The following is a 25,840-nucleotide window of genomic DNA, read 5'->3' on the forward strand; positions in this document are numbered from 1 at the left end:
CTCCCTCCCACACTGCAATCCTCAGTCATTTGCTGGTTTTTCTCCAGCGAGCACTTAGTTCTTCTGTAGACGGCAGCCCCAGCCTTGGGAATGTGAGCAATGGCACCACAGATCAACGTGGTCACTGCAGCCTCCAGAGGGAACTGCCTCTGACTACAGCCAGGCCCTCTTCCCACCCCGCAGCGATCACACACACAGCCCAGCACAGCTCTGGCAGATGAGAGAAAAATCACTACTGGCTCCAGATGTTAACACAGCACAGGCACATCTGGATCACCGGAGGGCAGCCAGCAGCCCACAGGCTGGCTCTGCCTTGCCCTGCCTCACCTTCAGAGCTCACCCCAATGACTGATCAGGCTTGCCACGTGCCTTAAGCAAAAATCCCAGCTATTCAGTGCCAATAACCCTGAGCATCGCGCTGTGAGATGGTGAGGGAGGTGCCAGGGAGGCTGTGAGGCTCTGCCACCACCCACGTGGGACACTGCCACACTCCAGGCTCAGCTCCCCAAGACCTGCAAGATGCACTCTCCTGCCAGCAGCAGGACACCAGGTCGCTGCCTGACACCAGACCAGCCCATAGTAGGTCACGTTCAAGCTCAGATTCAGTGGAGAATGTGTTACAAGAACAGAGAGATCCCTCCTTGCTTTATTTTTTAATTATTTCCAGCTAACAAAAGGCTGCGTGCTCCTGGTTATTCAACACAGTCAGAGCTGCAGAGCCCCTCTCCCAGGCAGATCAGGCCTGATCCCTTCTGCTGCAGCTCTTTCACACATTGTTCTCACTCGTCCAGCCAGACAAGTGTCTCAGCACGCAGCATTCATGCCCATGAGGTCCTTGCAGCTGCCCTCCTGCACACCCCCTGCATTGCCCAGCACCCCATCACTCGTTTCCTCCACACCTCACTGTCCCAGGAGCAGCAGCCACACCAAGGTTCATTCCCATTCCCCTTTCAGAGCAAAAGGAAGCCCCTAACAAGGTGCCAGGAATGAAGGGAAGGCACTCACTGATAGTTCCCAGGAGTTACAAAGATGGACCAGAGGTGCAAAAGGAGCCTGTATGGCTCACGTGGCCTTTGAGGAAACAGCTCAGCTCCTGATGGGGCACAGGAGAACACGCTGGCTCCCTTGCCCAGGCTTGACTTCTCAGGAAAAGCTTTAGCGCTCACACGTAGCGGGCTACATCTTCAAGATCAATACAGAGAGCAAACACGCAGCCAGCCCTTCTCCCTCCCAGGACACGGTGCCTCAGTCCCAGCACCATCTCCTCTGTGCCAGTTCTACCAACGGGAAAGGGAACGCACCGCCTGAGAAAACACATCAGCACTAACAAGGTCATATTTAATCAGCCGGCACCTCCCGGGATGCAGCTTCATCTGTGTGAATTAATAAGTCTGTCCACAGCGACAGAGCAACCAGCTGGAGATGCCCTGTGCCAGGCACCCACAAACGCCTGCAGCGAGCGGTTCCAGGAGGGGCATACGGTCCCCAAGCTGGGGACACGGCAGGCTGGCCGCATGCTGTGGCGAGGACTCATCTGCACCTTCCTGCTCCCTGGGGAGCAGAGGCCGAATCACCCAGGGCCAAGTGCAGCAAGTAAAGCCATTCTGTCTGCCTGCCACATCTCTGTTTCCAAGCTGAGCATCACTGCAGGTGTTCCAGGGGGGAGACAGCACCCAGCACGCTGCTGCTCACAACCTGGCTTCAAGCCTCTGCTGTAGGTTCATTCCTTGGGTGCTAATCAGAATGAGAGAAGCCAAAAAACCCTGCCAGTCACTGTCTGAAAGCTTGCTCTATCAGTCAAAACCAGTCAAAAGGGCCCTGTGCAGAGCTTTAAAAGAGACAAAAGCTGGTTTGCTGCTTGGCAAAGGGATTTCATTCCCGATGCAGATTAATTCCATTAACTCATTCTGTGCCCTCTTTGGGGTGGCTCCTTCCCTGCCTTTGCAGCTTTTGGAAAGCACACTTCCCGCTCCTCAAGCGCATCTTTTACAAAGCCCTGCAGTGCCAGCAAAAGCCCAGAAACTCACCTTGTGCTTCATAGCCAGCGCAGTGGTGAGCTGAGCCCACGTCCTCGTCCCCAGGGCCCAAGCCGAGGGATGACTTGAGCTGGGCCACGTTCACCTGAGCCGTCAGCTCCCCATTCCGGTCTCCGATCTGCAGGGTGAAAACCAACAGGGCAGCTGGTCAAAAGGCAACACGCTTTAAGCAAACAGCCCCTAGCAAAGGGTTTGCCAGTCCCATAACAAAGCAAACACCCAGCCAGTCAGAAGAGAGCTCAAAGACACCATCGTAGACCACGCATCCCAGCTTTCAACACCAAAGCAGCTCTCCAAAACTATTCCTCCAGGGTAATCTGGGAGATGCTGTGCCACAAAACACAGCTCTGCGGAGTTCAGCACAATGAGCTGAGGGGTCACAGCTTGCCCACTGCGACAGAACTGGGACAGAGGTAAACGTACACACCTGGCTTGTCCTGCAGCCGCATACGGCTTGGCAGAGCGCCCCGGAGCTCTCAGCCCCCTTCTTCAAGCATTTCCATAGTTACTGAGCACCAGCCAGCCTCACTACTATCAGCCACGTGGGCAGTGTCACACTCAGGGCTGGGATGCTTTGAAAGCCCTTCTCTCCTGGCTCAGGTCCATACAGCTTTGAGTTGTTCCTAGTGATCTACCCACACAAGACTCAAAATCTAAATTTTTCTAAATTTCCATGTCTCCCTGGCCTGAGGCCGAGGAAGCTGATATGACATATTTGAGAAGAGATCTTTCCAGTGGCTTCTGCTCCTTAAAATGGGGAATTATAAGACACGCTGCTGGGTCCTTCTCAAAGTCCAATGAAACAAGGAAATCACTGTGCTGCATATCACTAGCAAACACAGAGGTCGCTCAGGAACAGCCTGTAATCTTCAGAGGAACAGCAGCCTCGGCTACAGAGGAAGACCTTGGCTGTTCCCTTGGAGAGGTCTGTCTCCCTATTAAATGCCTCGCAACAGCTCTTTTGTGGTCCTTTGAGACAGACTGCAGCACAAGCCATCCTAGAACAAAACCATAAATCCCCACATTATTTATGACAAAGCCCCAAGCACCAGTAAAGGGAGGCAGATCAAACAGCTTATCATCAGGCATAAATCCTCTGCCAATTATAAGAGATTTGCTATTGACATCATCTCCAGAGAAATTATGATGTCCTGGTTAGGTCTTGCAAGTCCTTGATGCCCTGTTAAATGCTTCTCCGACTTTCACGTGTTCCCGATAGTCTCTGAGGCCCCATTAGCACACTACACTGGTAGGACAACAAACCTAGGCAGGATCTGCCACACACACCATAGCAGAGCCCTGCTTTCTGCCCTCAGCTCCGATGTCTCAGCTTCCCAGTAGTCCCCCTGCCACACGCAGAGATGGGAAAGGCACTGCAGAGCAGAGCCTGAGAGCTGGGACAGCTTCCAAGGTTTTTAGGTGCACATCCTTCACTCCAGCTGTTGAAGAAGAAATTTTCCAGTAACCTCTGCTCACCCCGCAAACCGCTTCCAACGTGCTCACCCTGAGCAGGTTTCATCTGGATTCAAATGTCACCGTCAGATTTATGTCAGAGTAGAAGGGGGAGAAGGTGATGAGAAATGAGCTAAACACAGTGTGCAAAGGTTTAACTGCACGAGGTTTTTCCTGGACAAAACGTTGAGGCTTGTCACAACCCCACAAGCAGCTCACACTGTTCCCAAGGCTAAAATAAAACATCAGCTTTCAAACAGAATTGCTAGCTGCTAGATGTTAATGCAGGCTCTCCTCGCAAACGGGCAGGCTCTGCGCTGCTCCATAATTAATGATGTGGGGGAGTTTATTAGCCACCTGCCACGAGTAACACTCCTGACACGCCCTGTAATCACAGCCATCACCCCAAAGTGACACCACCGCTGTGAACCCCTACTCTGAAGGGCTTCCCCTCCACCCCCAGACGTCACCAGGCCCCCCAACTGCTCCCGTCCCCACCACACGTCACCGAGCTGCCATCTGGCTCTGAGTAGCCAGCCCCGCAGTCCTAGCAGACTAAAGCTATTTTGTCCTAAAATGTACAGGGCCAAAGAACAGTTTTTCTTCTCTGTGTCTGCTAAGTATAATTAAATACAAAATTAGGCTGGTATGTCAAGATTTAGTCAACCTACCAGCAGAGAACACACAAAACACTTAAATATGGTGATTTTAATTAGCACTTCACTGGGGCAACTTCTTCATCTGGAAAGACTAAAGAGGCCACAGCTGATTTCCTCATAGCACACTGGAAAGAGCTTTCTGCACTTCTGATACACCTAAAAATACTCTATACTCTTACAGCTGGGCAAATGCATCTGTGAAAACGAGAGGAGCTGCACAATGAAGCCCCAGATGGTGCGACAGCAGTACAGGGTTAGCTTCGGGCTGTGCTCGGCCAGCGTCAGCAATCGATGTGTTACGGCAATGCCAGAGTTCATCACCTCTCAGCTGGGACCCCCCCGTCAGCTTCACTAAGAGGAAATAACTTGTCACATGTACGCACTGTGGCAGTGCCACACACAGCAGGCTTAGAGCACCCAGCCACCGAGGAGAAGCTGGCCTTGTTTTCTCCAAGTTCTTAACTTGCCAGTAAATTCAGTCAGATCACAGCTAGAATCAAAAGGTCCATCTCTTTCAGCTCAGGAAACACAGGTGTCTCGCTAACAGACCAGACACCCCGAGGTATCAGAGTTCCTTCACAGCAGTTGAGTGCACACCTCACCCAGCAGACGAGACAGTCCTCAGGTCCTTTCTCAGCCAGGAATATCAGTTAAGAGGCACAGACAGCAAAAGTACTCGTCGTAATTAAGGGGAAGGCTGGGAGCCTCCCACAAAACCAATATTTTCCAGCTAAGCTCTGCAGTTCCTAGAGACACCATTGAAACAGCACATGGACAAGGATTTTCCAGAGCAGGCACAGCAAGAGAAGAGCTACGTGAATAGAACCCATTAGCATAAAATAAAGTCTTCCTCCCAACAGGAACAGCTGATTGCCTCTAATCTGAATCAGCTTCTCTTACCTCTTGGGAGATTTCAAGATGTTTCCTTGCAAAGTGCAAGGCTTGTTCATGGCTCCCCAGGGAGACGTAGGCATTTCCGAGACTCCAACAGGCTCTTCCTTCTCCCACCCTGCAAGACAGGAAACTGTCAACCACAGAAATGCTGGGCAGAACCCAGCAGCCCTTTCAGGGCCTCCTTCTCCAGTGCACAGCCAGGCCTCCTAGCTAGGTTTGTGCCTACAAAAGCATTCTGCAAAGGAAAGTCAAATGCACGTAAATAAATAAATGCACATCTTAAACTCTTCTTATACTGAGGTCAATAAGATCAGGGAACGCGCCTCAGAATTGGTCCTACACCCCCAGCAGAAAAAAGCTGAGCAGTGCAGGAAGGGCCCAGAATGATTTGGCTTCATTTGTGAGCCTGAGGGCAGAAGCCTGAGCTCCTGACCAGCTTCCACCTTGCACAGCAAGGATTCTTCTCCAGAGATGCACAATGGCTCAAGAGGACATGTAACATCCAGTCCTTTAGTTCAACAACAGTCCAGAGCTAAACTAGCAAGAGCATGAACCATGAAGATGATCAGAGGGTGGAACACCTCCTGTACAAGGCCAGGCTGAGAGAGCTGGGGTTGTTCAGCACAGAAAAGAGAAGGCTCTAGGGAAACCTTAGAGCACCTTCAAGTGCTGAAAGGAGCTCTTGATCATGGAGTGCAGAGATAGGATGAGGGGAACAGTTATAAGCTGAAAGAGGGGAGATTTAGAGGAAATCTTAGAAAGAAATGTTTTCCTGTGAGGGTTGCCCAGAGAAGTTGTGGCTGCCCCGTCCCTGGAGGTGTTCAAGGCCAGGTTAAATTAGGCTTTGAGCCCCTGATCCAGTGGGAGGTCTCCCTGCCCATGGCTGGGGGTAGAACTGGATGGGTTTTAAGGTCCCTTCCAACCCAAACTATTCCATGATTCAATGTCAAGGAAAGAATATTGCAGCATGCAATGTTCTGCTGAACAGCAGCACCGCATCGCCCAGGATGCACGCGCAAACTGAAACTACATGCAACAGCCAAGCAAATATCAACTCATTTTCCCAAAGCCTCCAGGACACTGCTTCTTAATTTCAGCAGCCAGAGAAAGCAGGTGAGTGTGAAACCTGCCCTGGGCACCGCTCACCCCCAGCCTCCAAGTGCAGCTGGTCCTGACCAGACACTCAGGTGTCTTCAGAGCCGGCTTCAAAGCCTGTTTGCACGAGCAGGCAGAGACCTACTGCTCATCAGAGCCTGCTCAGCTCCGCAACCGAGCAGATGTGGGGGGCGATGGGATAAAAAAAGCACATGGGGGCGCAGGGGGAGGTTCAGCGTGACTGCAACTCCCTTTTCAGAGGTTTGGGCGGGTTGATCAGCATTTAAACACTTTTCTTGTCACCCTGTTCAATACCTTCTGCTCATAGGGTGTGTTCCCAGAAACGCAGGAGCCCACAGGCCTGCACCCCCACAGCATGATTCACCCCTGGGTGGGATTATACCTTCTCTGAGCAGATACTGCCTGGATAGTGCCACAGCACTCCCATTTTAATGTCTCTGCTCCATCTAGTGGAGAAGAGCTTCCCAAGAGCCAGCAGCACTCAAGAAGGTGGTTGCAGAATCACTTCAGCTGCAAGAAGGCAACAGGACCACACAGAGTGGGTCCAGAAGAAAGGAACAAACCTCTCAAAGAATATAGAATCTCTACACACTCTATGTAACCTCATGTGTTTCTACATGGAAGTTGCCAGTAGCACCTCAGAGCAACAGGATGAAGCACCACATATGTATGTCCTGCACACATCGTTTCTATGGAAGATAACAATTCTGTGAACTTGAGGAAGCTTTAGAGGGGCCCTTCTGGGCTAGCACAGCCATAGTCACATTGCAAAGTGCTGAATACGGTGCATTTTCTCTTGAAGTACCTCTTATTAGAAATCTCACTCAGCCCACACAGACCTAGCTTTAACGACAAACTTCGGGTTTGAATGACATGATAAAGGCTTCAATTATGTTACGTTTTTGACAAACAACTGGACTAAGGCCTGGCTTCTGAGACATAGAATCATAGAAGGGTTTGGGTTGGAAAGGAACTTAAAGATCATCCATTTCCTGTTTCTAGAAGATTCATCTCTAAATCACATTTCTAAACGCTTTCAAGAACACATGACCGCTGCTTAGCCCCAGCAGCAGAAAACAATAAACCAAGAGGGAAGGGTCAGTGTGTTGAACCCACAGGAGCAGAAACACCATCTCCTGAGGCAGTCCCTTACCTATCTCCCAGCTCCTGGGCTATGACCAGGTGTTTTAGGTGGTACTCGATTGCTCTTTCATAGTCTTGAAGCAGCGTGTACGTGTTCCCAAGACTGTAGCAAGCCTGGGCTTCTACTGCTTGGTCTTTGAGTTGTCTGGAGAGCTGGAGCGTTTTTCTGCATGGAACAGGTGAAAATAAAGAGACCCAGTCACTGCAGGGCACCTCCACAAGGCAAGAGGAAAGCATGCACTGCGTTGAAGATTATGCCTGAATCCACTGCAGGCTGTCAGGTGGCTGTACTGCTTGCCACTGCTGAGCATCACATATGCAACTGGCCTCCAGGTCCCTAGTCACAGCCCCCTGAGCCTATAAATGTACTTCAATAGGTCAGGATTTCCAGGAAACACCTGCCCTGACACTGCCTTAGCCCCTGCCACTTACTTGTAGTACTCAGCAGAGATGTCAAACCTCCCAAGGAAGATGTGCGCATTGCCCAGGTTGCTGTACGCTCTCCGCTCGGCTGCCTTGTCCCCAAACTCCTTAGCAATAGCGAGGCGCTGCAGCAGACACAGATTAGTGAGTACAGGGCGGTCATCACCAGGGTTGTGTTAAACAGCAGCTTTACTGGGAGATTAACTTCTTGGTTTGCAAAACTCCCATCCAGCAAGGTAGCGGTGCACAGGGCTGGAGGCAGCAGGAAATCTCTCTCTTCTTTTGCAACTCAGGATCACAAAGGGGAGTAATGCTGCAGCCTCCTCTAACTCCTGCTCCAGCCTGGTCAGTACATGCCTCTAGCTAATATGCAAAAGGAAGTTATGCACACACTTCAGTAGCAGAATAAAGGGGTGAAGGGAGAGCTGTGGGTCAGGCTGTGAAGGGATGTGGTTGATCAGCAGGCTAACGTGGAGGAACAAGGCTGTCAACTCGTGTGGTGCTACAGCACAAACACGCACGGGAGTGCACTCCATCTCACCCTGTCTGCACTGCAGCTGCTCCCCAGGCCCCTGCCCTTACCTACACCTCAGTCCTACCTCTCCAATCACATCCCCCCTGTTCCCCATGTTTCCCCACCTCTCACCCTCCACTTGCAGCACCTGCTCCTGGTCTCAAATACTGCAGGTTTCCTGGTCTTTCTCCCAAAGCACTGCTAGCTGCTGTTCTCCAGCATTTAAAAATCACAAGAGCTGTAACTGAGCTGACCTTACAAGGTGCTGAGCACCTTCCACCACAAGGAAGCCGATTATAATCTGAACTAGAACCTGAATTGCATTTGAACTGGGGCAGTAACTGTGTCACCTCACCCTCCTTGTAAAGCTTTACAAAAAGCTATTATGTTCTACAAGAAACGTTTATTCCTGGTCAACAGCTCTTTCAGCAGCTTAATTAAATTCATGGCTTGCATTTATTATGACCTAGACAGATACAAATTAAGAGCAGAAAAGCCTTCCTAGGCCCAGCTGCAATTTGCCCTTAAAGATCTCCTTTAGTTTCCAAGCCAACAGCAACCTTCCCTCAAACCACTCATCAGGTGGTGATGGGGATTGGAGCATGATGTTGCTCAGCCCAAGTTAGTGCAATGGGGCCAGACCCTGGAGTACACGCAGGAGGGAGAAAAATAGATGAGGACAAACCTCCCTGAGCTTCCTGGGCTGTGGTGAGAAGAAAGGCTCAGCCCCTGACCCCAGGAAGAAGGAACAGCAGGCTTCCTACCTCCTTGTGGAAGGCTATAGCTTCACTGAAGTTGCCAAGTAAGTACTGGGTGTTGCCAAGGTTGCCATAAGCACGGCCCTGGGCAGCTCTGTCCCCCAGCTCCTTCACCAGGGACAGGTTCCTCCTGAAAGAAATCAGAGCAGAATATCTGGTGAGAGACAGCCAACACCCTCTGCAGGGGACACAAAGATACTTGTGCCATAAAGAAAGGAGAGCTAACCTTGGATAAGGCATTTCCCCTCCCCTGTGCACCCCTTGGCAGGTGAAAGCGTGGTGATCTGCACTAGCTGCAGCTCTGGAAGCTTGTGCAGACCCAGCGGTGCAAGTCCCTTCCGTCCCTTGACCTCAGACAACCTGCAGCTGTGTACAGGAACTGCCCACACACTCGTGTTTGGTAGGATCCCATGTTAAATAAGAAATAGCCACCTCAGAGTACAGGGGACAGCCAGGAGCATCAGAAGACAGAGATTACGTACAGTAGAACAGACACAGACTTGGGGTGAAGGGCAAGATCCACAGTCCCATGCCAGGTCTCATGCAGCTTTCCAGCAGTTTTTACCTTGTTTTCCTCCCTGTTTACACATACAGCACACACAGGGAAGTGTAGAGCTCCCAGCTGGCACAAATTTACCCACTGGCTACGCTACATGCACCACTCTTCGGAAAAACGATGATGAGTTATATATTGGCATCATCACATCCTCAGATGTGAGGAGACAGGTATAAAATCTTTTGCTTTCTTCACTTAAAAAGGCTACTTAAAACAAATCTGCATTATTGAAGCAAAACTCTGAAGCATGAGGAGAAAAACATTAGCCCAAAAGCCTGGTGAGAACCTTCCTGTGATCTCTGAAACTCTTAAGGAAAGGGATGGACGTTACAAGGAAGAGAAACTACAGGTTCACAAGAAGGACAACTAGGACTTCAGGTGAAAGCTTCTTCCCCTGGGTGAGGGAGTCTCTGTTCACAGCCTCAGCGCTGGAGACAGGCAGGGATCCTTCTCATTAAGGCCAGCAGAGAGCAGCAGGGGCTACAGGAGTGAACAGTTTAGCTTCCAATTATAGCTCTGAGGAGGAGCAGACTATTGAACTTAATTGCATGATTGTACTTCAAACTACACCGAGTTTTACCAAGGCAATGTCAGGATGAATTTTAGCTCTAATTCTATAAAAGCTTGCAGTCCCTCTCTCACCTTCCTTGAGATTAATTTGCCTTCATAACTTGGCGTCTCGGGGGAATATTCCAAATTCATTACAGTAGCAAAATCTTGTTCACCAGCCTGATTTTCAACAACGATGAACCCACAGTCTCATTCTTTGCAACAAACATCTTCCAGAGCTCCCACATCCTCAGCGGCGCAGGAAACAATTCCCCCTTATGAGAAATGCTTCCAAGAGGACTTGGTAAATTGTCACCTTGCACCCTATGCAGCTATCATGAGCCTAACAGTCGTCAGAGCTCAGCTAAGCTACAGACCTTGAACTTCGCCAGCAGAACAGGATCACCATGAACAGATTAAGATCTGAGTGGGATGAGCAAAAGCTGTTTTAGCAATCACTGAGCCTGACCAGCCCCGAGCCCTGCAGAAGGAAGGGTTGGCCAAGCTTGAGTACTTACTCATAATACTCTGAAGCTTTCTGTAGCGTCTCCTTGACTTCTTGAGACAAGTAGCCTGGGTCTTGGGCCATGTTCCAAGATAAGTGCTTTCCCTTTGCATGGTAAACATTTCCTATGTTATAGAGGGCTCTGGCTTCACCTACCTAAAGGGAGAAAGAAGAGGGAGCAGCAAGGTTTTACACTGCGCATCCTAATATGGACCTTTCCACTGCTGAGCAGAGATGGTCAAAGCCAGGAGGGCCTACACTTTCCTTTCCCATCTTCACAGTCAGGGCAGCTGTTACTGCCAGCAGCAAGAGACCTGCGATGCAGTCAGAAGGGAGAGTTTTACACTCTACCTCCTTCCAAAGCCCACTTCCACCATGCTCACATAGACTAAAAATAACCTGTAGGCAACTCAAAGTTAGGAAACATTTCCCGTTGGATGCCATGAACCAATTACCTTGTCTCCCTGCTCCTGAGAGATATCCAGGTGTCTCTGGCAACAAACAACAGCTTCATCAAACTGCCCGAGTATTTTCAATGTATTCCCAAGGTTGCCACTTGCCTTGGCTTCTCCAATGCGATCCCCAATGGTTCTACAAGATGACAGGAAGAATGATGAGAAGTGTTAAAGAGCTCACATGGGCTTTTATTCACGAACGCTAGAGGCAGAATTGAAGCTGCAGTGAGCACTGCATGGTTTGTACACCACATCTAGCAGTTCCCAGTAAACACACCTGACTGGAGTGCTTCACAGAAGCTCTCTCGATATTTTGAACACACATTCTTGGGTTTTCCTGTCTTAGGTGAGCTGCTCTAATGTCTTCAGGTGTACTTACAGTAAGTATCTGGTGACGGGAGAACAGGACACTGCCCTGCTCTTGCTCCAAGCCCCCCCTCACATCTAAATCCCTCTCTCTGCTCTGAAAGTGGCTGGTCCATTATTGTTGCCTGCCAAGTTCTCCACAGGACAGTCAGCCAATGCCTCAGGATGCTTATTTCTAGGACAGATTCCCTCAGGATGAGGGGTTCAGACCTCACAGAACTTGCCTTCGCTCAAGCCCTGACCTGCTGTCTCCGATTAGGATGAAGCACTGCTGACATGCTTACCTGGCCAGGGTAAGGTCGTGTTTATGGTACTCCAGGGCCTTGGAGTACTCCTTTAGGTAGAAATAGGCATTGCCTAGTTGACTGTAGATGGCACTGAGAGTCTTCAGGTCCTCTGTTCCCACCTGCACCGCTGCTTCGAAGAAGGCTGCCCCAGCTTTGAAGTCCCCAGCCTTGCACAAGCGCTCTCCTTCCAGGGCCAGTTCCAAGCAGGATGCCTCCATCCTGCCAAAAGCAAGACCATCATTTCTAGAGCAGTCAGACTGCACTGCATCCACGCTGCTATGTCATGGTTAAAATGCTTCACTGTATACCTTTAACTACCCACAGCACCAGAAAAATACTACAAACATCCTGAACCTGGAGGGAGGCACTCTCCGAGCAGCAGCTACCTCTCTGCATTCAGCCCCAAGCCCCAGGCACCAGCCCCAGGTCAGACACCGTTTGGACAATAACAACTTGGGGATGTGCAGCTGGCACCCCTCAGCAGTGCTGTCACCAGCTTCTAGTGGACATAACGGGTGCTCAGCCCCTCTGAGAAACCAACCTGCTAGGTATGAGACCCAGGAGCATCCAGATTTACAGATGGAACCTGCAAGTGGCCAAATGCATCTCTCCTCCACCACACACCCCCAGGTTCCTGATGGGAATCTGGACAACAAACTCTGGGCCCTTAACTCTCACGGCAAGCTCACATCAATGAAATAACACGGCATCTGTTCCTCTTTCAGGCGACGCACAGAGCAGAAGCCACGTACCCAGGCTGTTCATGCCTGCACCACTCTCCCCAGGGTAACAGAGAGGGTAGCCAAATCGTAACACATTTTTATTGAAAACCAGAGAAAACACTGGACTGTGCAGAATTTCTTGGCTGAGCAGCTTCCAGCACTCGGTGTCTGCTTTTCATTAGCTCTCCTGCTGTCACTTTTTCCACAGGCGCTCTGCACACTGGCCTCCCTGGCATTACTCGACACCTTTGGCAATGGTGCACGCCGAGCTGTCAGTGCAAGTACTTTGTGAGCCAGCAGAGAGGACTGAGGCCAGCAATTCCGCTTCAAGAGAAAGGAAATGTGCTCCTCTGAGGGCTCCATCATGTCTTCTCTAAATTACAGTTGTCCCTGTTGGACCACGTGTATCCAAAGTTCTCAGAAGGGACAGAGCAAACATTTCAAGGCTTACATTTGGAAGTGCCTTGGCTGCTGCAAAGCCAGCCCCGTCACAAGGCAGATGGACACAGAACATTCCTGCTCCTCTATTCAGATGCTTCGCTTGGCTCTTTCTGGCTTTTTTTTTTATTGCTTAATGTATTTTTAAAAGAAAAAACTATCTAGGTTGGAGGTGGACATCTGCTCAGAAACAATATAGCCCCTTTGTCCAGAGTCAGAAAAGCAAAGGTCAGACAAAAGATAATAAGTGTCCAGAGGCAGTTTCTGTTCCGTTCTCAGCCCAAAGAGCATTTGCAGGAAGCTTGACTCTGGTACCCAGCCTAAGAGAACAACTTTCTCAGCATCACTACAATAGCAGAAGCCCAACTAACATCTCCTGCAGTACTTTCCCACTGAGCTATAGATGCTTCCCCCAAAGCCAAGACCAAGCCCTTGAAACTAGGGTCTCTGCAGCCCATGGCTGAGGTCTGTTGGCCAAGCCAGGGCACTCTTGGGGCAAGCTCAGATCAAAGTTCTGTGATTTGAAAAAGCTTGAAGTGAGGATTCCCATCCCCACAACACAGAAAACCTAACAGCAACAAAAATCCAACTGCACACGCCAGGTGGCACCTTGCTCAGGCCAATTTGCCTGGGGAAACATAACCAAAAGTGAAATTTGTGCCTCAGGGCCTACATTCTGATACACAAACACACACACACACATTCTCCGAGTGCTTTCCTGGTGTTCCCATAGTAACTATTCAAGCATGATGCAGTGACATGACCTTCCAATGCACACAGCCTTTAATTAAAATCTGTTTGTCCTCGAACAGCCTGCTTTGCCGAGTATCTGCCTTATCAAATTAACATCACCGCTCAGTTTGGGACCGAAGCAAACAAGGGGAAGGGAGAGGAGGCTTTTTCTCCACATCATCCTCTGCCAAGCCTTTGCTGGCATGTAAAAGGGACAAGAGTCAAGGACAGCAATTATTAGTAGAAATTCAAACCACTTCTACAACCTACCTGCCCCTCCCACACCCTCAGTGCCTCACAGCCAGAGCTAATTCCAAAAAGCAACTTTGCATGCAGTTCAGTCACCAAAGGCTTAAAAACACCCAAGGACACAATGCTAAGGGCAAAGAAACCAACTAAATTCAATGAGTAAACTCAATCGCACTAAAATGCTACAAAAGCAACAGCTTCCAAAGGCTGTAGCTCAACTGCCCACACGACCAGAAGGGTAATTTAGGCAGAAGACAGAAGCCCGTTGTTGAAATGAGACAATGCCAACCACCTTGACACACTGGTAAAGGAAAGAGAAAACTCAATAACGACAGACTCGAGTCACAGCCCACGTCTGCACCCTCCCCTACCTCTTCTTCTGCAGGTTACGCATTTTCTGAACGTAAACCCAGAGCTCCAAGCCCACCGGCAGAAGGAAGCAGCGAGGCTCAGGTCTACTTGGAACGATTTTGCAGACAAGCCTCTCCGTTACATTCAAAGGTAGGATCTGGGATTTTGAAGATACTGATGACATCTCCACACCCACACAATATGCGCTTCTCTCCAGCTGCCTGGGACACAACACCGGTAAGCTGCTGGAACCTCGAACTTCGTTTATCAGGGACACTTCCTCTTCTCTCCATATGCTGCCCTTGAAATGGAAGGGGAAAGGAACATCGCTTTTGTTTCCAGAGTCCCAGAGAAAGTAATTCTCCCTTTCCTCTAAGAAATATAATCTCCTTCATCCACTGTTAGCTTCAGGTACCAGATAGGTGAGTTCACAGCTGAAATCCAGAAGTAAGAATGGTTCATTCACATATTTTCAGTGCTGCCCAAAGAAGCAAAAGAGCCCTAGTAGAGTCCATGAGATGTCACAGTCAAAGGCAAACAGCTCCCTCCTTTCTGAACTGGTCTGTTCCCTAAAAACTTTGCCTCTGTGGTCGTATCAGCTACTTCTATTGGTGCCTCTTTGCTCCAAAACCAGGAGGACTTCTGCTCTTACAGACCTCTCCTTGTCAGTCAGGTGAGCTCAGGGTTCCTCCAGAAGAAAGTCATCTTTGGGGAGATGCACGCAGTAGTTTGACGAGCTCTGAAGAAGCCTCATTTGTCTGCCACCCAGGAAGCTTTGCAAGTTCTAGAAATGACCTGAGCAGTTCTCAGACTGTGCAAAAGCAGAATGCAGATCTCACAGAGCACATCTCTGCCCACCTAAATGGGCTCCACGACATCCTCATCTGAGAAGACACAGCCTTCTCCACCCTGCCCCCTAGGTACTTAAGTTCTCCTCTGCTGACACACAGGCAACGCGCCTAGGTCTGTACCAGCTCAGCAAGCGCCTACTATTCATGTCTTTAATACCAGAAAAGAAGCTTCAGTCCCTCCTGAGCCAGCAAAATCCTGCTGACAAGCTGAAGGTTCTGGGCTTGGCCATATGGTGTGGTTCAGAAGAGACACTGCAGAACATGAGCTGCTTTTCCTACTTCCACAGCTAAGATGCTAGAGCTTGTTAATGCGATTCCTCCACCGCTCAGCCTTTCAGCTATCAGCATGGTGCGTCCCTGCCTACGCCTTGAATAAAGGCACAGGGAGATGGGAATGCTCACTTGGGCATGGACCCTGTTCATAAGTCTTGCCCTAAATCAGTGCAAACCACTTACACAGATCCGCATGTTCCTCCAGATAGGCAGGATTCCTAACTATCCGCAGGAGCCACACCCCAGACTCCAGGCCCATCATAAGCTGCCAGGAAGGTCCAACAGGCTTCACACATGATCGAGTCTGAAAACATAACAAGACTACACCATGTATAGCACTGAATGGATGCAGATTACAGACCATAGAATCATAGAATCACCAGGTTGGAAAAGACCCACCGGATCATCGAGTCCAACCATTCCTATCAAACACTAACCCATGTCCCTCAGCACCTCATCCACCCAGCCCTTAAACCCCTCCAGGGAAGGTGACTCAACCCCCTTCCTGGGCAGCCTCTGCCACTGCCCAATGACCCTTTCCGTGAAAAATTTTTTCCTAATGTCCAGCCTGACCCTCCCCTGGTGGAGCTTGAGGCCATTCCTTCTCGTCCTGTCCCCTGCCACTTGGGAGAAGATCCCAGCTCCCTCCTCTCCACAACCTCCTTTGAGGTAGTTGTAGAGAGCAATGAGGTCTCCCCTCAGCCTCCTCTTCTCCATGCCAAGTCTGGCCAGGTAAGAATCAAGTTTTAAAGACATCAGTTGTACTCTAAAAACCGGAACAGTGCTGGTGTGTACAGCAAAGAGTTCCAGCCACAGTTCCCAGCTGGAGCTCTAAGCAAGCCCCACAGCTCCTCCACACATTGAGTTACACACACCCCTAAAGCAGCAATGAGAGCGCTTTGAGATCCTCTGGCAAAACATACTTCAAAAGGGCAATATAGATGCCTAAGAAACAACATCAGAGAAAAAAAAAATCCTTAAAAGCAATAAGAAGCCAAATATAAACCCAATGTTTGGCCACAAACTCGCTAGGCAATCTGCAGAGTGTTCTGCCAGAGGAACGAGTGAGTGGCACAGCGCTGGCAGCTCACTCAGCATCCATCAACGTGACAGCTGCAACTTCAAACCCAGGAACGGATGCTGCTTCTGACACTCCTGTGAGGCAGAAATGGTCACCACCTTCCACTGCGTGGTGACAGGGACGAGGAATTCTCTTCCTGATCCAGCACAGGGTAGAGCCACATTTCCTCCACCTTGACTTCTTTAAAGGAAAACTGATCTGAAGGCAGGAGCTGAGAAGAACAGGCAGAGCAGATATATTGCCTTTAACAAGAAGGCTTCCCAGGGTCACTCATCACTGTCAGACAGCAGCTAATGATGATCTGCATCGCAGATCGCCTTTTGGCTGCCTTGTCTTAAGAGCGAAAATATGCCTTTAAAAAAGGTGCACAGGCAAAATGCGAGGACTCTCATGCATCAAAAGTTTTCAAGCAATCCAGAGAAGACAGCAAGGGTCCTGGGAGCACTGGGGGTGCCAAGAACGCTGCCAAGTAAGAAACGAAGCAAATAGCACAAGCTGTTTTCAGTGCCATTAACAACGATCACCGTGATTGCTACCAAAACAGCATTATAATTAATTAGGACTCGGGTGATGATCTAGGTCCCTAGAGGGGAAGAACTACTCGGAACGTGCGTTCACAAGCCTGGAGCTACAGTTAGACCTGCCAACACCCCACTCTCCCCCAAATCTTTGCACTCCACTCGCCAAATATTCCAAGAAAATAACACTGCATGGACCACACTGCACTTGTCCTCTCCCTGCTAGGCTGGAAGACACCACTGCCTTCAGCCAAGAGCTGTTCTGCAGGATCGTGGGCTGTGCACTGACCTGAAGTTCAGTGCTGCTGCTGCTCCTGCAGCCCAGGAGATACAGCCACAGAAGGCAGAGCAGGGCAGAGCGACATCCAGCCTCTCAGGTCTGCATCTCAGCCCCTTGTCTGGCCAGGCAGGCAGAAAAAGAGGAGACTCCAGTGTTCAGCAATTAAATTAGCCTTACTCCAACCCTCCCTTTCACGCATTCAGGGATGCCTTGCTCACAGCACCTGTCCTGCTGACAACAATCCCATCAAGTCACAAAGAAAATAGTCATGTCACAAAGCAGAGCTAGGAGACCATTGACTGCTGCCCTAAATACCGTAAATCTCACAGGGGAAGAGAGCCTCTTCCTGCTTGCAAGGTGAAGCTGCCTTTAAAAACAGAAAAGACATTTATAGGCATTTGATTCACATTAGTTGGGGCAATCACAAAACTCATTCCCAAGCGGAGCTGCTGTAGTTCTAAAGTCAGGAATAAACCCCAAGCTTTTAGACAGAAGGCAAGGCAGAAAAAAACTCCATCAAAAATATCAACAGTAGTAAAAAAAACCAAAAAACCTCTTAGTTTATCTATTGATATGAATTAATGAAGCGACAGATTTCAGCATTTTATTTGCAACAAGATTGAATTTTATACAAAAACTAATGTAATTTTGTAATTTCAGAGCACTGATGACAGGGGCAATTAAAAATATTTTCCAATCAAAAAGAGATTGAGTTTATCAGGTGCTCAGTTTTTATTTACTGGCTTAAATAACTAAATATGCATTTAAATAATTAACTGGCAGCGCATCCTTAAAGAAAGTAATCAGGCTGGGAATTATTCCCCTTCAGTGATTTCCTCTCTCAGCCTTCACGCAGCTCCTGCACGTGAAAAGCAGCCGATGACTCTGAACCACCAGATGACACAGATGGGCAGGAGCTGCTCAAGCTGCCCAGGTCTCTTCACCACATGGGGACTCCTTGGAAGGAGCTCACGCCCCACATGAACATGCGATTCTACGAAGGGTCGGACTGTTTCCATGGGCTTTCCTACATGAGGAAAGCTATCCCAGATCCTCCTGATGCACATCCTGGATTTATTGGTGGTGAATGCATAGCCGTCTAGCCTCAGGCCAGCTCTGTAAGTGAACTAGACTGCTCTTCCCTGCCTGGGGCACTCTCACAGCCTGTTTTGGACAGTTTCTCTCTGGCGGCTCTGCCCCAGGAGGAGTCCTCACTCCTCATCCCTCATCATGAAGCGCTTTCCTTGCAACAGGCTTGGAGTTTACGTCATAGTTATCACCACTACGTACACAGCTGCCACTCCCTCTCTCACTTGCTCCCATCTTTGATAAGAAAATCTTATTTACTAGCTCATAAGTACACGTGCTTTCAACTCTACATCGTTAAATATCACCACATTGCCACGACACCCGACCTACCAGCCATTCAGTTCCACCTATTCAATTCTCATCCTCCCCTGCACTGCTCCTACCACCGCATCGACGTGCCCATTAGCAACCTGCTCTGTTTCATAGGGACTAATGAAAACACTCAATTAGCTCCCTCCCAAGGCCAGTTCTTCTGCAATGCCACCAGCAATGCCTCTACCCTGCCGGCAGCTCTCCTGTTGCAGCACAGCCCCTGGCTGCCCACCCACGTCACAACCCAAGCATCAATCCCCTCCTGACAAGCCGGTTCCCCCCAAGGCACCGTAGCAAACTCAGCCTGGCAGAGAAGGCTGGCAAACAAATCAAGACAGAAGCGAAATTAGCCTGACTCAAACTACTTTTGGTAGTTTGACACCGGCTTTCATGTGCTGGTTTCCCTCCAATCAGTGAAGGGCAGAAGCTACTTAGACCTGCACGTCACCTTATTAGTGAGGGGAAGAAGGAGCAAAGGCCAAAGAGCAAACAGTGGATATTGCACACAGTTCTTCCCAGCTTCTGAACTAGTTTCAAGCATGGGCCAGTTCCTTTCTCATCTCCTAAAGCACGAGAGGTGCTGCAGAGGCAGCTCTGTGCCACCGACGCATCTGGAGGGGAGAAGCTTCCCACTCCACATACTTTGACTGGTAGCAGTATTGCAACGAGTCCTTTCAGTGACCCCCAAACTGAGAATAGCACAATAATATATACACACACACCTCCTGCTGCTTTAGAAGTGTTTGTTCAAGCTGGAGCTCCAGGGAGCACCGCGATGAAGTGGTTTTCACTGCAGTCTTTTGATAAGGGCACAAAATAGAGAATCCAGAGAGAAAAACTACATGTAGTTCTGGAAGCCGCTGGGTCTGCATGTTGGCTCCAGATTTCCTCTTCCTCTCCCTGATGGTAGCATCAGTGCTCTACAGTAGTCATTTCAGTTAATTGCTATCTACCATTAGCTGCAGAGTACTTACAAGGGATTCAATTCCACTGCGTATTTGCTAATAAATACCAAATGACAGTGAGGAAGACAGCTGTATTCAGTTGCATTTACCCTCTTATTAGCAAAGCTGAATAAGACCCTATTTCAATTCATAATGGCTCCAGCAAGCTGCGTCATTGTCAGAGATTCCAATTCAAACTCCCCATTGCCTGCTTGAAAGCAAAAGTCATCCAGCATTCCCTTGCTTATACAACTCCCCTGGGGCTGCACACAACTCTGTTTGACCCAGGGACACTCAGAACACTACCTCCGAGGCTTTGATTCACGGAGACTGTGAGAACTGGACACAGATAGGAGTTATTTGCTGGTTTAGTAGCATTTTGTGAAGATGTAAGCCTGTCCCAAAGAGCTGCCCCAAACTCCAGGAGTTTAAGATATTCATGACCTCTAGAAGCCTGCCTACAGTTAGAGGACTGGACTTTCAATAAATCATACACATATACTGAATCTACGTATCAAATCTTCCCCACCAATACAGCTTAACCCACAGCAAGAACAGAGAACACAATGAAGCTTCTCTGTGCTAGCTGAGGAACAAAACCTCTAAAAGGCAATGAGCACAAGTTTTAGCCTTTGTGCTCCAAAATTACTCAAATATCAAAGGAACATGATGGGGTGTAATTAACTTGCAGCATTTGAGAAAGCTCAGATGAGATTAAGGCGCAAATGTTAATTTTATCTCATAGTGGTTAACAGTTTCACTTGCTCCTCAGCTTCAAAGCACTTAAATTATAATATGCAAGTACTTTCCAGGAAATTATGATTAAGGAGATACCAATTTGAAAATTAATTCATAAAAACATGTTCTGATTTCCCAATGAAAAAAATAAACCAACCACAACAAGCATTAACTGATTGAGATGCCTCAGAAGACAGACAGTGCAGGCCAACTAACTTTTAAGAAGAGCAAGAATGAAACTTTCTGAAGCGCCCAGGTCATAATCTTTTTGCACAACTCATCAGCAGGGTATGAACCCAACCACCACCACCACCTGCCCTTTGAGCTAAAGGAAAATCAGCATAGAGGCCAACAGCACTAGCTTGCCAAATGTTACTGGACTAACAATGCTCCTGTCAGAGGATGCTCTTTCCTTCCCAGGAAGCACAAAGGAGGATGCTCCGTCTGAAGTGTCAGTTGATTGTCTCACCCTTGTAGCTACAGACCACAGAGCTAGCAGCTCTAACATCTGAAACCTGCCATGCAGAGTAGCAAGCCAGTTCCTGCATCAAAATGCATTTTTAGGCATTCAGATTTTGTCACTTAGGATACTTGAAATGAACTTGGTGATTTCAAGACAACAAGGGAAACTGCCTCAGTTTTCCAAGCGCATTTTGCTTTCTTGTCCAATGCTGGTGCCTTCAGTGAAATTAATCCAACACATTGCAATGAAACAACACTCTGGGGATGATTTCACCAGAAGTGAAGTGCTATTCCCTTCAGTCACTTCCAGAAACCAGAGGGGAAGAGAAGACACATGGTCTGAACGGCTTTTCATTATAACATTACTTTGGCAACTAGGTAAAGGCATTTTCTCACTAAAATATACGCCGTGATTTAAATCAGCGTACTGCTCCTGCAGCAAAATATGTTGGGATACAATTATGATATACATTAGAAAAGCATATAGTTGGCTTATCCAAAGCCATAAAAATGAAAACAGCAAATTTATTATCCTTTGTCTTTATGCTATTCAATTTTTATCACCCTTCCAGTCTTCTTCATTAGAGCTGGGGACGAGCCCTCACGGACCACAGCAGAGCTATTACGGAGCTGTGGCAGCTCAGGTTGGATGATGTGAGCGTGCAGTCTAGGACTCAAGCTATGAGAGCATTTTGACTGCAAGGCATCACAGCCTGCCCCTAATTCCTGCCCCTCACTCCAGCTGCCGGCGGGGTCAAGCTCAGCTCCACAAATGCCACCAGCACAATTGTTCTAGTTGTGCTGTGCAATTGAACAGGGTGAGGGACCTCATGAGATTTCCTTTCCTGCACACTCAAATCACTTTTTGAAGCCAAGTGAAAGCAAGCCTTGTCTTCCCAGAAATACTGAGGCCACAGGCCCAAGTCTTTTTTCAATTCAAGCTGCTTGGAAACCCCTTCAATTGCAGCCCCCCCTTCTCCTTCCTCTCTCAACCTGCCAATTGCTCTTGATTGGAGCACGGCCTCGCAGCAGGAAAATAACTGCACATTGAAAAGATGCTGCCAAGTCCAAGCAGGGCTAAGGACAATATCATGCTTAACCCCAGCCAGACAAAAGAAGCCACCTCTGCCCATCCCAGCCATCCAGCCCCTTGCCCACGCCGCCTCCTCCCAAACTCAGCGAGGCTGCACACCCTCCCTTCATGCTGCCTCTTTCCTATCCACATACCCACGCAAACCACTGCTCAGGGCACAGCGTGGACTGTCGTGATGCAGGGTAAAAGGCAACAATGACAACGCTCACACTACCGTTTTTCAACTGACTCTTCAGCAACCAACAGCCAATTTGGTTCTGTTCCCTCCCTGCTTCACCTGCTTCCCTTCAGCCCCAAGCCAAGTATTTAAAGCCAAGAGAGAGGGACCTTTAGGATGGATCTCGAAACACACTCCTGGGCCATCCAGGTTTCAAGCCAGGGAGATGCTGAGGGACGGCAGCTCACCAAGAGACGGCTCAGGATACTCTGCACCACACCCGCACTCAAAATGGATTTGGATGTGATCTCGGCAACAGGAAGAACATGAACCTGCCCTCCTTTACTTTCTGCAGAACTCGTTTAAAAGCAATTAGCAGGAACCAAGTGATCAGCAAATCTAAACACCAGCAGCAACTCATTTTTCAAACTTCCACTTGGCAAAACCAGTACAGACGGTGACATGAAGCCAGAGCATACAACCAAGATCCCATGATAGTTCCTCCCTCGGTGATTACAGTCCTCTGTGCCCAAACTAGAGAAAGTCACAAAGAAAAAGAGACATGGGGGTTCTCTGAGGTCGCAAAGAGCTGGTGTCCAGGCTGGAAGCAATGCCAGATACCAAGACAGATTTTCATTGGCAAAGCTGTAGCAGAGCAGATTGCACCAATTTTACATTGTTTTTCTGCAGCTGTCTCATGCTCTGAGGGCTGTTAGAAGCATTGTCCTGCTCTCCCTGAAAATTTCAGGGGTCCTAAAATTCGGAAATCAGTCCAGACACACACAGGCATTTGAAAGGCTTCCTTGGCAAACGGTGTGAGAGCTCAGGTGTGGGACGCTGCCATCCTCCCTGGCTGTTCACAGCCACAGGGTACCCTCTGGTTTTGTAAAGATAATATTGAGACCCCAGGCCAGGTTGTCCAGAGAAGCCGTGGCTGCTTCATCCCTAGAGATGTTCAAGGTCAGGTTGGATGGGGCTTGGAGCAACCCGATCCAGTGGTAAGTGCCCCTGCCCATAGCAAGGGGGTGGAACTGCATGGGCTTTAAGGTCCCTTCCAACCCAAACCATTCTATGATTCCATATCTGTCTGAAAAAACAGGGAACAGGCTGCCCTAGAGCTCAGATACCAGCCAGCATCCCTCAGCATCTCTAGCTGCAGTTTCTGCAGCTACTCTGCACACATCCAGACTCAATAGAACAGCAGCAAAAGTGCTTTTGGGTTCTTTGTGGCACTACAGAAAAATCTGTATGCCATCAAATTAATCTCCAAGCCTATAAATCAGAGGGTGGCAAGATTTCCAGAAGGCCAGGCCATCACCTCACAGCAACACACCTTGTGTGCAAAGTGCAAATTATGCTCTGCTTTGCTCATCTGAGGAGAACAGACCCACCGTCTAGCGCTGTGCAGCACAGTCTGTGCTGGGTGTCTGGTGCCCTGCGGGGAACCCTGCAGCTCTAGCACCCTGCAAGCTGGTGTCACTTCTTCCAGAGGGTCGCGTGGCTTAGTCCTCCACCTCATTTTCCCAGATTTGTAGCCCTTCTGTCACAGCCCGGCTCCATGGACACATCCACCCTACAAATGCTTGGCACTGTTATGCCAAAGATCTGTATGAATCAAGCGCACAGAGGCAATTCCCTGCTCCTCCCCAACACAGCATCACATCAGGTTTGCTCTGACTCTGTGGTATCACTGCAATTCAATCACGTGTGTGAGTAACATGCAAGCATCTATCACCGTAGGAGTTTGCCACATAGATCGAAGCACGGCACATCCTTGCATCTGTGAAACGGACTCTGGTCTGTTCTTCCACAGGCGAAATTTGTATAAACATCACATTTTTTGGAAACTACAGATGCGACACCGCACCTGTAGCCACATCTGCTGAGTTAGAGGCAGAACCTAAAGGAGATCCCTTCCAAATCCAGCTTCCTTCAAGGCATTAACTTCCAATTCCTCTTTTTTTTTTTCATCCCCCATATTTCTTTCTCCCCTGCCGCACAGTCCCCCTTGGCACAGCGAGTATTTATTACTGTACACGCAGAAAGGATGAAGCCAAAAGTTTAATTTTAACTCATGTGTTACCCACCTGATGGAAACACACAACTAGGGAGACAGAACGAGCAGAAATGGAGACCTCTCCACGGGCCTATTTTAGGTTTAGGGTAGCTCCTGGTTGCAAACTCAGAGGTGCTGCAATGGCTATATACAGAACACAGGCTTCTCTGTAGCACTGGAAGAATTCACTGCTCCCCTCCTCCCTCTCGCTGGTGAAAGAAGAGAGGATACAGCATCACGGTTACACACATGCCCAAATCAAGGGAGTTCATTTATCCTGACGATTGAATAATGCATGTCTTCAGAAAGACATCTCTGCTCCTGCACAGAGACATCATCATCTCGCAGCGAAGGAAAGACGTGGCACCACAGCAGGCTGCACGGAGAAACGTGCTTCAGGAGCAACAGGGAGGATGAGACAGGTGACAAAGCAGCTCCTTACCTTAAGCCATATGGGTGGGGGGCTGCAGAAGCTGCTGACAGGCACGAACGACACTGCTTCCACATGGATTTCACAGGCTGGAGAAGCCTGCCTGTTTTAATCCAGGGCATTATGGAATGGCTGCATTTGTGCTGTACAAACAGCCTCTACGAGCCTTTGAAGAGCAGTCACATCCTCCACACACACAGCTTTAACTGGGAATTCTTTTTTTTTTTTCATTTTAATTCCAGTCACATGTCCCGAGCTGCTACTTTTCTCTCCTCTATGTATATAGATAGATATATTTTTACGGCTCCTGTCTGTGTGCCATGTTAGCCTCAGGCAACCAGCTCCGGGAGAGAGCCGTCAGCCTTGACAAATGACTCAGTTCTTGTTTGGAGCCAGGCTTGTATAGCAAATCCTTCCTTCCCTTCCCAAGGCTGCTGCTAACAGCCACCCTGGCTCCAGGCAGGTGAGTTCTGCCCTCTGCACATGGACTTGGAGCTTCACCGACCACAGCTGGAGTCTGATCTGGCTTCAGCAAACCTGAAAGCACTCCTCAAAAATCACACTGATCAGACTCTTTCACCCAGGGTCTTTCCAAAAGAGAGATTTCCACCACAGCAGAATGTCATTTTGTTCACTACGGGAACCAAAGGGAGGTCACCCCTCATCCTTGTGTCACTGCATGTTTGGCTTTAAAAAAGGACCAGCCCAGTCACAGAGAGCACAGACCACATCCTAGAGGACACCTGCTCGCTCGTGAGCAGACAGGCTCATTGGCCACAGAGCAGGGCAGAGCCCTGGAGCTCCTTCTCCTGTGGACATGTGGCAGGGAGGACACCTCTGCTGGAGGCCAGGATCTCCAACATCCATGCTGCTCTCACAGGCTTTGTTTTTCCACTGCTGATCTCGCACAACTCTCTGCAAAATGCTTGCTCAGTGCATGCCTGATGACAGCTTTTTGCCAAAAACACTGATGCCAAAGAACAGTTTTCTTGAAGGGAACATACATTTTGCAGCGAGATTTCGTTTTCTTCCAGAACAGAGGAAAAAGTGGGTATTTTCAACCATTTCACTGTTAACTCCTTAGACACCAGAGCACTTTGTCAAACATGATCTTCTGACAGAGCCTGTGGTATTTGCTGGCCCTCACAGCGATGCACGTGAAAGGGGTGAATGCAGATAACACAACAGCCTTGCTCTCCCCAGTGCCTTTAGCCAGGAAAGCACCAGAGCACAGACTTCAACCCACCAAGCAGTTCATGCTTGCAGTTCCTGGAGTACAGCCCTGATGGAGGAGGTTGATCCAAGAGCTGGCCAAGGGCCACAGCCTTACAGCACTGGGTGCGTCGCAGTG

The 25,840-nt window shown here is 49.1% G+C and overlaps 1 protein-coding gene across 3 annotated transcripts in view; it reads right to left on the minus strand.

Moving 5' to 3' along the window:
• Positions 1-25,840, minus strand: part of GPSM1 (G protein signaling modulator 1) — an 83,269-nt gene that overhangs the window by 37,435 nt on the left and 19,994 nt on the right. For 2 of the 3 annotated variants that reach the window (XM_069873282.1, XM_069873281.1), the window contains exons 2-9: positions 11,711-11,932; positions 11,061-11,196; positions 10,619-10,761; positions 9,002-9,125; positions 7,733-7,848; positions 7,311-7,466; positions 5,048-5,156; positions 2,028-2,154 (exon numbers count right to left, since the gene is read on the minus strand). In XM_069873282.1, the coding sequence (XP_069729383.1) occupies positions 2,028-2,154; positions 5,048-5,156; positions 7,311-7,466; positions 7,733-7,848; positions 9,002-9,125; positions 10,619-10,761; positions 11,061-11,196; positions 11,711-11,931 (1,132 nt within the window). In that variant the 5' untranslated portion in view covers position 11,932. Of the gene's footprint in view, positions 1-2,027; positions 2,155-5,047; positions 5,157-7,310; positions 7,467-7,732; positions 7,849-9,001; positions 9,126-10,618; positions 10,762-11,060; positions 11,197-11,710; positions 11,933-24,501; positions 24,642-25,840 lie in introns of those variants that run through there. The other variant, XM_069873280.1, reaches the window with a different exon arrangement.

Source organism: Phaenicophaeus curvirostris, chromosome 20 (assembly GCF_032191515.1).
Source record: "Phaenicophaeus curvirostris isolate KB17595 chromosome 20, BPBGC_Pcur_1.0, whole genome shotgun sequence".
Classification (NCBI taxonomy): Eukaryota; Metazoa; Chordata; class Aves; order Cuculiformes; family Cuculidae; genus Phaenicophaeus; species Phaenicophaeus curvirostris.